The following is a 16,041-nucleotide window of genomic DNA, read 5'->3' on the forward strand; positions in this document are numbered from 1 at the left end:
CAGACAAGCAAAGTAACAGAGACAGACAGGCAAGCAGATAGACATACACAGAGATAGACAGAGAGAAAAACCGACACAGACAGACAGACAGAGAGAGAGACAGGCAGGCAGAGAGACATACACAGAGATAGACAGAGAGAAAAACCGACACAGACAGACAGACAGAGAGAGAGACAGGCAGGCAGAGAGACATACACAGAGATAGACCGAGAGAAAAACCGACAAACAGACAGACAGAGAGAGAGAGAGAGAGACAGGCAGGCAGAGAGACATACACAGAGATAGACAGAGAGACAAACTGACACAAAGACAGACAGACAGACAGACAGAGAGAGAGACAGACAGGCAGGCAAAGAGAGAGACAGAGAAAGAGAGACAGACAGACAGAGAGACGGACAGGCCGAGAGACAGACGGACAGTCTCAGCGTGGCGTGGTCCTGGGGGAGGAGTCGGCTGATGGAGAGCGACTGTCGGATCCCGGTGGCCTGCTGTCGGCCTCGAGTCCTCATCCTCCACGCTCTGTTCTGGGGCCTTGTGTCCCTCAGGTCAGTCACCCACTGCAGAGAGACACATCCATGGTTCTACTGGTCTGTAAGAGGGTTCTACATGTGGGCTAGAGGGTTCTACTGGTCTGTAAGAGGGTTCTACTGGTCTATTAGAGGGTTCAACATGTGTGTTGGAGGGTTCTACGGGTCTGTTAAAGGGTTCTACAGGTCTGTAAGAGGGTTCTACATGTGTGTAAGAGGGTTCTACTGGTCTGTTAGAGGGTTCTACATGTGTGTTAGAGGGTTCTACATGTGTGTTAGAGGGTTCTACTGGTCTGTAAGAGGGTTCTACATGTGTGTTAGAGGGTTCTACGGGTCTGTGTGAGGGTTCTACCTGTGTGTTAGAGGGTTCTACTGGTCTGTTAGTGTTCTACATGTGTGTTAGAGGGTTCTACGGGTCTGTTAGAGGGTTCTACATGTGTGTTAGAGGGTTCTACGGGTCTGTTTGAGGGTTCTACTTGTGTGTTAGAGGGTTCTACTGGTCTGTTAGAGGGTTCTACTGGTCTGTTAGTGTTCAACATGTGTGTTAGAGGGTTCTACGGGTCTGTTAGAGGGTTCTACATGTGTGTTAGAGGGTTCTACTGGTCTGTTTGAGGGTTCTACTGGTCTGTTAGTGTTCAACATGTGTGTTAGAGGGTTCTACGGGTCTGTTAGAGGGTTCTACATGTGTGTTAGAGGGTTCTACGGGTCTGTTAGAGGGTTCTACATGTGTGTCAGAGGGTTCTACTGGTCTGTTAGAGGGTTCTACATGTGTGTCAGAGGGTTCTACTGGTCTGTAAGAGGGTTCTACGGGTCTGTTTGAGGGTTCTACATGTGTGTTAGTGGGTTCTACTGGCGTGTTAGAGGGTTCTACATATTTGTTAGAGGGTTCTACGGGTCTGTTAGAGGGTTCTACAGGTCTGTTAGAGGGTTCTACATGTGTGTTAGAGGGTTCTACAGGTCTGTTAGAGGGTACTACCCTAACCTTGATGCAGGGGAGGGGACCAAAGCAGTGCTGAAACAGAACCCTGACAGGATGAACCTGGTTCACAGAGGTGCTGTTCTGTGTTTCAGGGTGTTTGGAGCGGCGCTGCTGAGTGATGAGAGAACAACGGGTATGATAAGCTGCAGCAAAGACTTGTGGGAAATAAAAACACAATGACTCAAGCTGTGTCCCAATCCAGGGGCTGCAGCCTTCGAAGGAGGCGGTCCACGGGGGATGCTCCATTTGTAGCCTGCGTAGACGTTAAAGTTGCACCAAAATGAGAGGGTCTGGTCTCTGGACCATTTCCTGTTTGTGTCACCTGCTGTTCCCACCTTTAGCCTTGCGCCACCAATTATGCGTAACCTATTGTTTTAAAGATGATTTGTAGGGGCCCTTTCGTTTTTGTAAACGTGGAACGTAGCCCTTTGACTGCAGTTGAAACCAAAAACTTTTACTTTGAAAGGTTTTATTTTATTTTGGCCGCATAAGTGTCCGCCATTTTGTTTGAATTGGCGCGCAATGCATCTTGGGCAACGGTGGGCCTGGGAAATGGAGGACACATTTGTCTGCCACATCTGAAGGAGCCTCCGAATCGGGACAGCCTTCGACATGCCGCTGTGGCACAATCAGCCTTCAAAGGCTGCAGCCCCAGGATTGGGACACAGCTACAGTCATACTTCAGGTGATATCAAAGTGATGTTTCAGCCTGACCTCTGACCTCTGACCTCTGACCTTCTGCTCTGCAGCGGTGAGAGCTCAGGCTGCCCCCTGCTGGCTGCTGGAGGACTTTGTTGTGACCACAGAGTGCTCTCAGTGTAACGCCTTCCAGACAGTGAGTTCAAGGACTTTAAAGCACCTGACCTGGAATACCTGAAGAGTTGTGGTTGTCATGACAACGTGTTACTTGTGTTTCAGAGGTCGTGGTCGGCGTGCGGAGTGACGGGATACGTGGAGCGAGTCAACTGCACCCGGAGCAACCGGGACGAGTACAAGAGGTCAGAGAGACTCTACTCTATTTATACTGTACTGTAGTGTCGTACTTTATCTACACTGTGTTATCCAGCTGTACTCTGAGTGAGACTAGAGGTCAGTCTGTCTGTGGAGTTTTAATGAAGCTGGCTCTCTTTTAACCTGGCTGATCACCACGGTAACCAGGTGATGTTCAGAGTTCAGCTTTGCTCCATCCTGTCACTGATTCTTTCTGTTCACACAACAACTGCACACACTGACAGAACACACAATGGCTGTGGCTCAGTGGTAGAATCAGTCGTCTTTCATTTGGAAGGTCGGAGGTTTGATCCCCAGCTCCTTCAGTCTACATGTCGAAGTGTCAAGACACTGAACCCCAAATTGCTCCCGCTGGCATAGCCAACAGGTATGAATGTGATGACTGATTGACAGTTGGGCACTTTACGTAGCAGCCTCTGCCATCAGTGTGTGATTGTGACGAAGTGTAAAAGCAGCTTTGAGTGGTCGCAAAGACTAAACAAGCGCTGTCCATTTACTATATTTATCACAGGTTATATTAATCACAGGTTATAGTTATCTCAGGTTATATTTATCACATATTTATTACAGGTTATATTTATCTCAGGTTATATTTATCACAGGTTATATTTATCACATATTTATCACAGGTTTTATTTATCACATATTTATCTCAGGTTATATTTCTCACATATTTATCTCAGGTTATATTTATCACATATTTATCACAGGTTATATTTATCACATGTTTATCTCAGGTTATATTTATCACAGGTTATATTTATCACATTTATCACAGGTTATATTTATCTCAGGTTATATTTATCACAGGTTATATTTATCACATATTTATCACAGGTTATATTTATCACATATTTATCACAGGTTATATTTATCACATGTTTATCTCAGGTTATATTTATCACAGGTTATATTTATCACATATTTATCACAGGTTATATTTATCACATATTTATCTCAGGTTATATTTCTCACATATTTATCACAGGTTATATTTCTCACATTTCTCTCAGGTTGTATTTATCACATATTTATCACAGGTTATATTTATCACATATTTATCTCAGGTTATATTTATCACATATTTATTACAGGTTATATTTATCACATGTTTATCACAGGTTATATTTCTCACATTTCTCACAGGTTATATTTCTCACAGGTTATATTTATCACATATTTATCTCAGGTTATATTTATCACAGGTTATATTTATCACATGTTTATCTCAGGTTATATTTATCACAGGTTATATTTATCACATATTTATCACAGGTTATATTTATCACATATTTATCACAGGTTATATTTATCACATATTTATCTCAGGTTATATTTATCACATATTTCTCACAGGTTATATTTCTCACATTTCTCTCAGGTTATATTTATCACATATTTATCACAGGTTATATTTATCATATATTTATTACAGGTTATATTTCTCACATATTTCTCACAGGTTATATTTCTCACATATTTCTCACAGGTTATATTTCTCACATATTTCTCACAGGTTATATTTATCACAGGTTATATTTATCACATATTTCTCACAGGTTATATTTATCACAGCTTATATTTATCACAGGTTATATTTATCACATATTTATCACAGGTTATATTTCTCACATATTTATCACAGGTTATATTTATCACATGTTTATCTCAGGTTATATTTATCACATATTTATCTCAGGTTATATTTATCACATGTTTATCACAGGTTATATTTCTCACATATTTCTCACAGGTTATATTTCTCACAGGTTATATTTATCACATATTTATCTCAGGTTATATTTATCACAGGTTATATTTATCACATGTTTATCTCAGGTTATATTTATCACAGGTTATATTTATCACATATTTATCACAGGTTATATTTATCACATATTTATCTCAGGTTATATTTATCACATATTTCTCACAGGTTATATTTCTCACATTTCTCACAGGTTATATTTATCTCAGGTTGTATTTATCACAGGTTATATTAATCACATATTTATCACAGGTTATATTTATCACAGGTTATATTTATCACATGTTTATCTCAGGTTATATTTATCACATATTTATCACAGGTTATATTTCTCACATTTCTCACAGGTTATATTTATCACATGTTTATCTCAGGTTATATTTATCACATATTTATCACAGGTTATATTTATCACGTTATATTTATCACATATTTATCTCAGGTTATATTTATCACAGGTTATATTTATCACATGTTTATCTCAGGTTATATTTATCACAGGTTATATTTATCACATATTTATCACAGGTTATATTTATCACATATTTATCACAGGTTATATTTATCACATATTTCTCTCAGGTTATATTTATCACATATTTATCACAGGTTATATTTATCATATATTTATTACAGGTTATATTTCTCACATATTTCTCACAGGTTATATTTCTCACATATTTCTCACAGGTTATATTTATCACAGGTTATATTTATCACATGTTTATCTCAGGTTATATTTATCACAGGTTATATTTCTCACATATTTATCACAGGTTATATTTATCACATATTTATCACAGGTTATATTTCTCACATATTTATCTCAGGTTATATTTCTCACATATTTATCACAGGTTATATTTCTCACATATTTCTCACAGGTTATATTTCTCACATGTTTATCTCAGGTTATATTTATCACAGGTTATATTTATCACATATTTATCTCAGGTTATATTTCTCACATTTATCACAGGTTATATTTCTCACATTTCTCACAGGTTATATTTATCTCAGGTTGTATTTATCACATATTTATCACAGGTTATATTTATCACGTTTATCTCAGGTTATATTTATCACAGGTTATATTTATCACCTATTTATCACAGGTTGTATTTATCACCTATTTATCTCAGGTTATATTTATCACATATTTATCACAGGTTATATTTATCACATATTTATCTCAGGTTATATTTCTCACATATTTCTCACAGGTTATATTTCTCACATTTCTCACAGGTTATATTTATCACATATTTATCACAGGTTATATTTATCACATGTTTATCTCAGGTTATATTTATCACATATTTATTACAGGTTATATTTATCACATGTTTATCACAGGTTATATTTCTCACATATTTCTCACAGGTTATATTTATCACATATTTATCTCAGGTTATATTTATCACATATTTATCTCAGGTTATATTTATCACATATTTATCACAGGTTATATTTATCACATATTTATCTCAGGTTGTATTTATCACATATTTATCACAGGTTATATTTATCATATTTATCTCAGGTTGTATTTATCACATATTTATCACAGGTTATATTTCTCACATTTATCTCAGGTTGTATTTATCACATATTTATCACAGGTTATATTTCTCACATTTATCTAAGGTTATATTTATCACAAGTTATATTCATTGATGTTAAAAAAGATCCTGTGTGAGGGAAGATGCTCCCTCTGTGTTTCTGTAGTAATGTTGTCGTCACATCGTCACAGATCAATAACTGATCATTATAATATTTAATTTATATCTTACAATGATAGAATATCTATATCAATCATAAATATATTATATATCCCCCCTCTCTCCCCAGCTGTCGTTCTGCAGTGATGGAGGAACATCTATTCTGGAAGTTCGAGGTGGCCATGTTGGCTTTGACGGCTCTGTTCGCAATTCTGGTGGTGGTCCGCCAACGCTCACTTGACCGCCTCGCCTCCGAGAAGGTCCGCCGCCAGATCGAGTCCATCTAGGACACCAGAGAGACCTGGACCTGGACCTGGAGTGTTTTTATCCTGCAGCATATTTTAAGGACAGGACTCTGAGGACTAAAGAGAGTCCAGCAGATCCTGTTTGAAACTTCGTGTAAACCCGACTAAGAGACAGGACGGAGGAGGCGGAGTCTAAGAGCTGTTTATTTGATGTGAAGAGAAACTGAAACTCAGTCCGTTAAAGAGGTAAAACCACAAACAGGAAGTGATGATGTGCGACTGTGACCTGAACCGGTTTGAACCTGACTTAAACTAAACCTTTAAAACTCGTCTTCTGTGGAGATACGAGGTTTTCCTGGAGCAGCTGTTTCAGTAATATTTCATAGAATTAAAACAAATTTATAAATATAACGTCTTAAAGTTGTTCCTCTCTCCTGATTGGTCCCTGCTTCGGAGGACACGCCTCCTGGAAGCCGCACGACAGGACAAACATCATCAGATGACGTCATCTCAATCTTATCTGATCGGTCAGTTTTTAACGGTTGTTGATCCGCTGATGTTTAAATGCCTGAGCGTCTTTGAACACATCACCAGAACTAAGTTTTATTTTCTCAAGTTTCTGACTAAATAAAGTTTGTGAAATAAAAAATATGAAAGTAGCTCAAATGTTTTTCAGAGAGATAAAATAAAACACTTTCTGTTCCGTGACGTGAAAACACTATGGCTGTGTACTTTATGTTCCCTCAATATTATTGAAGTGAAACTTTTTCACACTTCCTGAACACGAGTGTGAACAACATTTAACATCCTGTTTTACTCTAAAGAACACAGTCACATGACCTCTGAACACCTGACCCTGCTGTTTACATCCTTCACTATTTGATGGAGCCATGCTGCCACCAGATGGCTGTTGGTGGAACAGATTAAAAAACAACATGAAGTCTGCTGATTGGTCGACTAAGGTCTTTTAAATCATGAGAGTTTTTTTTACATCTTCAGCAGGAACAAGAGCTTTGAGCCGCAGACAGGAAGTGAGACAGATGCATGTTAGAGTCTGAACAGATTTATTGTAAGAAAATCAGTTAATTGATTTTAAAATAGATTAAAAAAATAAAACACTTCTAGACCGGAGGACTAAAATCATAAAACGGGAATCATCAGGACGTTTTCTTCACTCTCACAAAAAACTAAGAAAATTAAAATTGTAAAAATGTCTCCTGGTCCCTGATTGGCTGGAGGGCTCAGATGTCATCTGTCCGTCAATCAGTGAGTTTTTAAAAAGAAACGTTTAAAAATGTTTAAAATAGTCCCTGTCGTCTCATTGGCTGCTCCCCAGCTGTTAGTTGATTGGTTCGTAGGCCATGGCCGAGGGCTCCGCCCTCTTACGCACGCACACACAGACTCCCCCCAGCAGCAGGAGGATCATGGGAGTTCCCAGACCAACCGCCATCATGCTGAGAACCAACGGAGAGAAGGAGTCAGCCGGAGGAGAGCCAGAGCCCACCAACACTGTCCTGCAAAAAACACAAAGACTCTTATTGTGAAAGGATGTGATCATCAAAATAAAATAATTGAAATAAAAACAGAATGACCTTATTAAAATGAACCCACCAGCTGAGGAACTTGGTGCTGTTGTAGAATGGTTCTCCTGCGATGCCAAAGCTTACATTGAGTCCGAAAGTTTCTGGTTCTGTGTAGAACGCTCGGACCAGAGCGGACAGCACTGCTGTCTCCTGGCCGCTCTGACGCTGCGGGTTAGAGTGCCGGCACGGCGTGGCATCTTCCAGAGCCGGGTCGGATCGCCGGTACGCCACCGGCTTCCACTGAACGAAACTCAGAACATCAGAGGAACCGTTCTCTACCGACACCCACTGAGAGACCTGATGGGTTAGGGGTTAACACACAAAGGTCATTGCTCTGAAGTCAAAATGACAATAAAGAACTAACTACTTCCTGTTGATTATGGATCACCTTGAATATTGACGGCGTGTACTCGTCGTCAATCGATCGGACCACATCTACTTTGCTCAGAGGGTAAGCCCCGCCCACCGCCTGTAGCTCCAACATGAACCTCGAACGAGTCGCCCGGGGCAACACACCATCAAGCCACACCCCAATTTGAGAGGAGTTAGCTGTGTGCAGGAGGCGGGGCCAAGACTGACCACGCCCCTCTGAGCCAAACACTGACAGCTGGAAGGAAAAAAACAAAAACAAAACAGGAAACGGTCAATCACAGCATCAATAAATTATTAACACGGACAGCTGCAGTAACCTCTGACCTGCAGGCACAGCGACCCATTGCTGAAGGTTGCAGCGACGCCACAGAGCAGAGCGCTCGGACCCGACAGGTTAAGACGAGACCAGCGGAAGTCCTGCAACTTGTACGGAGGGAAAAGGTCAGAGGTCGTGTCAGCAGTGTCGTTCATGTCGTTGTACTCCAACAGCTGAAAGACAGGAAACAGGAAGCTTAACAGGAAGTACAACAGGAAGTTCGATGCTAACATCATGACATCACTCTGGATGTTTTAAGGTGGACAGACAGATGTTGGATGTTTTAAGGTGGACAGACAGATGTTGGATGTTTTAAGGTGGACAGACTGATGATGTTGGATGTTTTAAGGCGGACAGACTGATGATGTTGGATGTTTTAAGGTGGACATACAGATGTTGGATGTTTTAAGATGGACAGACTGATGATGTTGGATGTTTTAAGGCGGACAGACTGATGATGTTGGATGTTTTAAGGCGGACAGACTGATGATGTTGGATGTTTTAAGGTGGACAGACTGATGATGTTGGATGTTTTAAGGTGGACAGACTGATGATGTTGGATGTTTTAAGGTGGACAGACTGATGATGTTGGATGTTTTAAGGTGGACAGACAGATGTTGGATGTTTTAAGGCGGACAGACTGATGATGTTGGATGTTTTAAGGCGGACAGACTGATGATGTTGGATGTTTTAAAGTGGACAGACTGATGATGTTGGATGTTTTAAGGCGGACAGACTGATGATGTTGGATGTTTTAAGATGGACAGACTGATGATGTTGGATGTTTTAAGGTGGACAGACTGATGATGTTGGATGTTTAAAGGCGGACAGACTGATGATGTTGGATGTTTTAAGGTGGACAGACTGATGATGTTGGATGTTTTAAGATGGACAGACTGATGATGTTGGATGTTTTAAGGCGGACAGACTGATGATGTTGGATGTTTTAAGGCGGACAGACTGATGATGTTGGATGTTTTAAGGCGGACAGACTGATGATGTTGGATGTTTTAAGGCGGACAGACTGATGATGTTGGATGTTTTAAGGCGGACAGACTGATGATGTTGGATGTTTTAAGGCGGACAGACTGATGATGTTGGATGTTTTAAGGCGGACAGACTGATGATGTTGGATGTTTTAAGGTGGACAGACTGATGATGTTGGATGTTTTAAAGCGGACAGACTGATGATGTTGGATGTTTTAAGGTGGACAGACTGATGATGTTGGATGTTTTAAGATGGACAGACTGATGATGTTGGATGTTTTAAGATGGACAGACTGATGATGTTGGATGTTTTAAAGTGGACAGACTGATGATGTTGGATGTTTTAAGGCGGACAGACTGATGATGTTGGATGTTTTAAGATGGACAGACTGATGATGTTGGATGTTTTAAGGTGGACAGACTGATGATGTTGGATGTTTTAAGGCGGACAGACTGATGATGTTGGATGTTTTAAGGTGGACAGACTGATGATGTTGGATGTTTTAAGGTGGACAGACTGATGATGTTGGATGTTTTAAGGCGGACAGACTGATGATGTTGGATGTTTTAAGGCGGACAGACTGATGATGTTGGATGTTTTAAAGTGGACAGACTGATGATGTTGGATGTTTTAAGGCGGACAGACTGATGATGTTGGATGTTTTAAGGTGGACAGACTGATGATGTTGGATGTTTTAAAGTGGACAGACTGATGATGTTGGATGTTTTAAAGTGGACAGACTGATGATGTTGGATGTTTTAAGGTGGACAGACTGATGATGTTGGATGTTTTAAGGCGGACAGACTGATGATGTTGGATGTTTTAAAGTGGACAGACTGATGATGTTGGATGTTTTAAGGCGGACAGACTGATGATGTTGGATGTTTTAAGGTGGACAGACTGATGATGTTGGATGTTTTAAAGTGGACAGACTGATGATGTTGGATGTTTTAAAGTGGACAGACTGATGTTGGATGTTTTAAGGTGGACAGACTGATGATGTTGGATGTTTTAAGGTGGACAGACTGATGATGTTGGATGTTTTAAGGTGGACAGACTGATGATGTTGGATGTTTTAAGATGGACAGACTGATGATGTTGGATGTTTTAAGGTGGACAGACTGATGATGTTGGATGTTTTAAGATGGACAGACTGATGATGTTGGATGTTTTAAGGTGGACAGACTGATGATGTTGGATGTTTTAAAGTGGACAGACTGATGATGTTGGATGTTTTAAGATGGACAGACTGATGATGTTGGATGTTTTAAGGTGGACAGACTGATGATGTTGGATGTTTTAAGATGGACAGACTGATGATGTTGGATGTTTTAAGGCGGACAGACTGATGATGTTGGATGTTTTAAAGCGGACAGACTGATGATGTTGGATGTTTTAAGGTGGACAGACTGATGATGTTGGATGTTTTAAGATGGACAGACTGATGATGTTGGATGTTTTAAAGTGGACAGACTGATGATGTTGGATGTTTTAAGGTGGACAGACTGATGATGTTGGATGTTTTAAAGCGGACAGACTGATGATGTTGGATGTTTTAAAGTGGACAGACTGATGATGTTGGATGTTTTAAGGCGGACAGACTGATGATGTTGGATGTTTTAAGGTGGACAGACTGATGATGTTGGATGTTTTAAAGCGGACAGACTGATGATGTTGGATGTTTTAAGGTGGACAGACTGATGATGTTGGATGTTTTAAGATGGACAGACTGATGATGTTGGATGTTTTAAGATGGACAGACTGATGATGTTGGATGTTTTAAAGTGGACAGACTGATGATGTTGGATGTTTTAAGGCGGACAGACTGATGATGTTGGATGTTTTAAGGTGGACAGACTGATGATGTTGGATGTTTTAAGGTGGACAGACTGATGATGTTGGATGTTTTAAGGCGGACAGACTGATGATGTTGGATGTTTTAAGGTGGACAGACTGATGATGTTGGATGTTTTAAGATGGACAGACTGATGATGTTGGATGTTTTAAGGTGGACAGACTGATGATGTTGGATGTTTTAAGATGGACAGACTGATGATGTTGGATGTTTTAAGGTGGACAGACTGATGATGTTGGATGTTTTAAAGTGGACAGACTGATGATGTTGGATGTTTTAAGATGGACAGACTGATGATGTTGGATGTTTTAAGGTGGACAGACTGATGATGTTGGATGTTTTAAGATGGACAGACTGATGATGTTGGATGTTTTAAGGCGGACAGACTGATGATGTTGGATGTTTTAAAGCGGACAGACTGATGATGTTGGATGTTTTAAGGTGGACAGACTGATGATGTTGGATGTTTTAAGATGGACAGACTGATGATGTTGGATGTTTTAAAGTGGACAGACTGATGATGTTGGATGTTTTAAGGTGGACAGACTGATGATGTTGGATGTTTTAAAGCGGACAGACTGATGATGTTGGATGTTTTAAAGTGGACAGACTGATGATGTTGGATGTTTTAAGATGGACAGACTGATGATGTTGGATGTTTTAAGATGGACAGACTGATGATGTTGGATGTTTTAAGATGGACAGACTGATGATGTTGGATGTTTTAAGGCGGACAGACTGATGATGTTGGATGTTTTAAAGTGGACAGACTGATGATGTTGGATGTTTTAAGGTGGACAGACTGATGATGTTGGATGTTTTAAAGTGGACAGACTGATGATGTTGGATGTTTTAAAGTGGACAGACTGATGTTGGATGTTTTAAGATGGATGTTTCTGACCCTGCTGAAGACGATGGCGGTGCTGTACAGGATGCTGCTCTCTGGCTCCACCTTCAGGCCGCCGCTGGTGTTTCGAGCTTCAAATTGAGGCCAGTCCACCTGAGAGAAACACAAGAGGATCAGGTGAGGTATGACCAGGACAGGTACGCTCATCTGAGGACTCAGCACGTGTTGCTGCTTTCTTCCTCCACGGCAGCCCCCACAGTGCTGGAGAGCAGTGACAGCTGACGAGAGCGTCTCACTGCAGCTCTGTAAACCTTTATAAACAGGACCTGAACATGAACCTCATCATGTTCTCATAGAATCAGACCAGATATTTAAACTGTGCTGGAAACAATAAAACACACCGTGACAGTAGAAGAAGAAGTGTTGGTGTGGACGAGCAGCAGCGTTGGCGCCCCCAGGCTGCAGAACAGGAAGTGAAGCGTGTCATTGTCTCCCACGGCTCTCACGTGCAGCAGGTCGCCAGGAGGAAGCGGGGAGGGTGAGCCTGGGTTCAACTCTACTGACAACTGAGGAGAGAAGAAGAAACAATGACCTCATCAATCATCAAACACACTTTGATTAACGGCTCGTTTTACAGACGAGAAGAAGAAAATCTGATCGGTTTCACTGAGGAGAAATAAACGAGTTGTTTGAGGTCAGTCTGAATGAAGCTGTAGGCTCCCAGCAGCAGAACCAAACAGGAAACCCTCACTCACTGTAAGTTAATGATCCATCGATCAGTCGATCACTTTGTTACTTTATCGACTTTCTGGTTTAAAAAAAGTCAGTAACATAAAACAGGTGAAAACGTTTCAGAAGCTACATTTTTGTTGTTTATATTTCAAACAATGAATGAATCACCTTTTTCAGCTTCACACTGACGGAGCTGCAGTCTGACAACATGTACGTTTTAAACTTTACTGCTGTTTCACACAAAAGTCCCGACTTTAAAATCGTTTATAAAACTGTTCCTGTGTTGGAAATCTAAATGTGTTTGTATGAAACATGAAGCAGCTCAATGCGAGAGATTTCATGGAAAAAGGGGCAGATCCAGGACCAGTTTCACCTCCGGTCCCTGTGTCCTCGCGCTCTGGACCTTTACTTCAGCACGCGGGATGTTTCTCACCTGCCGCCGGTAAGTCTCTCCTCCGCTGAACAAACCGAGACTCAAACTGAGAAGCGAACCGAGAAACATCAGAGAAACTCCGCTGCTCCGCGTCTTCAACACAGCTGCCATCTTTGTTATGACTGAGCAGGTCACATGATCCCGTCTTCATATGTCAGCTGACAGCCTACAAGCCCCGCCCCCAGCTCCAAAAAGGCTCAACTTCAACGACGGAAGCGGAAATAAGATCAGCTTTATTGATCCCCAAAGAAATGAACTCGTTACAGCAGCTTACAAAACAGGTAAGTCAAATCAATTTCTCCAGCAGTAAAGAAGACACAAAGTAGGTGGCAATAAAAAGATTAAAAGATATGACAATAAAAATGATAAAAGAATTAAACTATTCACACGATGTACACATGTATTTTTCTGCACAGAAAATAGTGCAGTCATGTTATAAAGTCAAAACACACATGGGAATTAAGAACAAAAACAAGTGAACACATGAAGCGTCTGCTGTCAGCTGATGATCAGGAATCAGTCACATAAAGACAGAAAACATTGAAGTGCTCACCTTCCTCCTACACCTCTGCACCGCTCACTGGACGATGGAGAGCGCAGGGACCTGAAGCAGGACCTTGTGGACCGGTGCCAGCGGAACCACCTCCAGTTAAACACAGAGAAAACCAAAGAACTGGTGGTGGATTCTGGCAGGCACAAACCCACTCCTCCCACAGCGGGGAACATCCAGGGAATGGACGTTGAGATTGAGGACTCTTACAGGTACCTGGGTGCTCACCTGAACGATAAACTGGCCCGGACAGAGCATATAAACGGACCTTACTCCGTCTGCTGAGGACACTCGGGCCTGGGGAGTGCAGGGGGGTCTCCTGAGGACCTTCTATGACTCTGTGGGCTGCCCCATCGATCCTGTGAGGTGGTGGGAGACAGGAGGACGATGGCAAAGCTGTCATCTGTCATGGGGCACAGTCACAGCACCGGGGAGCTCCGTCAGCGCACACTGCTTCACCCGCGCTGTGTGACAAGGACAGAGGACCTGCCTTCCTTCCTGCTGCAGTTCAGCGAACATCTTTCACTAGTTTGTGCGTTTTTAAGTTTGATTAGATCGAGCACTGTGTGTGTGTTCTTTGCTGCAACACCTGAAATCTCCCCGTTATGGGATCAGTAAAGCTTTTCTTATTCTTATTAAACCAACACATGTAACTGTTTTTAAAGCTTCTGCTTCTTTTTTCTGGTTTTTATATTTTTGCATTTTAAACACAGAAGAGACAAAACAACAAACAAACGATAAACAAAACATGACTGAGTGGGAGGGACACGAAATCTCAGCCAAGTTTAGAACTAAACGGAGAATATGACAGGCGACTTAAATACAGAATCAGGTGATTGGTAAACAATCACACATAAATACACATATTTACATCATCTGCACACAACCATACAGAATACCTGCAGGTGACTACAAAACACCAGGCACAATCATATACCTGCACATAGTCACCTGCATTCGACTGTCAACTCAACGTTCTCCTGACAGTATCCAACGCCCACACAGACCCGGCTTGTCAGAGTCTGTCAGCCAACTGGCTGCTCTCTCCATGACTCAGATGGAGGTCATCCTCCAGCCCTTTGAGCAGCAGACTGGCTGTCGGTCCTTCCAGCTGAGGAGTATTCATCTTGTAACTGACAGGCAGCCCAGTGACAAAGGCGTGTCACAACGGGACGGGTTATATTGTCAGGCTTTTTCACAAGAATGCATACAAGAGGGATAAGGGTAGATCCAGTGTCTGTCATCATGGCATGCGTCTCGACAGGACACAGCAGGACAGTCCCATAACAAATGAATTAAAGAACCGCGAGCACCTCAATGATGCCAACATCGCTCGGACGCCTTAACAGACTTTGCTCGTCTAACTGGAGTCACATAAAACCTTACATTGAATAATCTTGTATCTGACACATTGAGATGATGACTGCTCCGGCCGCTGCCAGCTTCATAATGTTCCTGTGAAAGTGGATCCCTCCCATTATACCAAATGTATTAATTAACACACCTGGGACTCCAAGGAAGGCCTCTTCAGCTCTTGGAATAATTCATGTCTTGTATTCGATTCTGGGTTCATTGTTGTTCCACAGAAATTGTATAAAAAGGGAACGAATCTCTTTGAACCAAAGATCAGGAAACTTTAGAGGGACAGAAGAAATGATTTAACTTTAGATATGTTCATTTTCAGGCTTTCAGCTCTGCCCCATGAAGAGGACAGTGAAGTCTTCCACCTATTCATGTCGTCCTTCACTGCACGGAGGATGACAGGCCCATCCGAGCTAAATATTTGGGTTACAGGGGATACAATATTAATTCCCGGATATCTCATTCCATTCACTTTCCACCAAAAAGGAGTATCCCCTCGATCAGTCCTGAATGTGTTGGAGTTACGGGGCGTTGCCTCACTTTTATTCCAATTAATCTTAAACCCTGAAAATGTACGAGCAGTTGATAAATTTAAGAACAGCTGGTCAGACACTGGTTTACTGAGCGTGAGCGCTTCAGCTCTGCTTCTTGTTTCTTACACGGACACATCGACTCCTGACGGCCGCTGATCACATCGTTTCTGACGCCACTCGGCTTCATCAGCAGCTCGTTCACAACAGAACCAAGGGGAT

At 41.4% G+C, this 16,041-nt stretch overlaps 2 protein-coding genes across 3 annotated transcripts; one reads left to right on the forward strand and one right to left on the reverse strand.

Annotated features, from left to right (window-relative positions):
• The first annotated feature begins 365 nt into the window (after positions 1-365).
• On the forward strand, positions 366-6,972 carry jtb (jumping translocation breakpoint). Of its 2 annotated transcripts, XM_069681732.1 has the most exons (5): positions 366-545; positions 1,599-1,639; positions 2,256-2,341; positions 2,425-2,504; positions 6,137-6,972. In XM_069681732.1, the coding sequence occupies exons 1-5, from the start codon at positions 457-459 to the stop codon at positions 6,291-6,293; spliced, it is 453 nt and encodes a 150-aa protein (XP_069537833.1). In that variant the 5' UTR covers positions 366-456; the 3' UTR covers positions 6,294-6,972. The 2 variants fall into 2 exon arrangements, with proteins under 2 accessions (XP_069537833.1, XP_069537832.1); XM_069681731.1 differs by lacking the exon at positions 366-545 and having other exon boundaries at positions 568-1,639.
• Positions 6,973-7,298: 326 nt separating this feature from the next.
• Positions 7,299-13,486, reverse strand: glmp (glycosylated lysosomal membrane protein). The gene is made up of 7 exons (XM_069681697.1): positions 13,378-13,486; positions 12,614-12,778; positions 12,267-12,365; positions 8,531-8,695; positions 8,223-8,441; positions 7,863-8,131; positions 7,299-7,765 (listed from the first exon to the last, which is right to left on the reverse strand). The coding sequence occupies exons 1-7, from the start codon at positions 13,444-13,446 to the stop codon at positions 7,591-7,593; spliced, it is 1,161 nt and encodes a 386-aa protein (XP_069537798.1). The 5' UTR covers positions 13,447-13,486; the 3' UTR covers positions 7,299-7,590.
• Positions 13,487-16,041: the final 2,555 nt, after the last annotated feature.

Source organism: Semicossyphus pulcher, unplaced genomic scaffold, assembly GCF_022749685.1.
Source record: "Semicossyphus pulcher isolate SPU_LCO1_2020_fin unplaced genomic scaffold, fSemPul1.0.p SCAF_5, whole genome shotgun sequence".
NCBI lineage: Eukaryota > Metazoa > Chordata > Actinopteri > Labriformes > Labridae > Semicossyphus > Semicossyphus pulcher.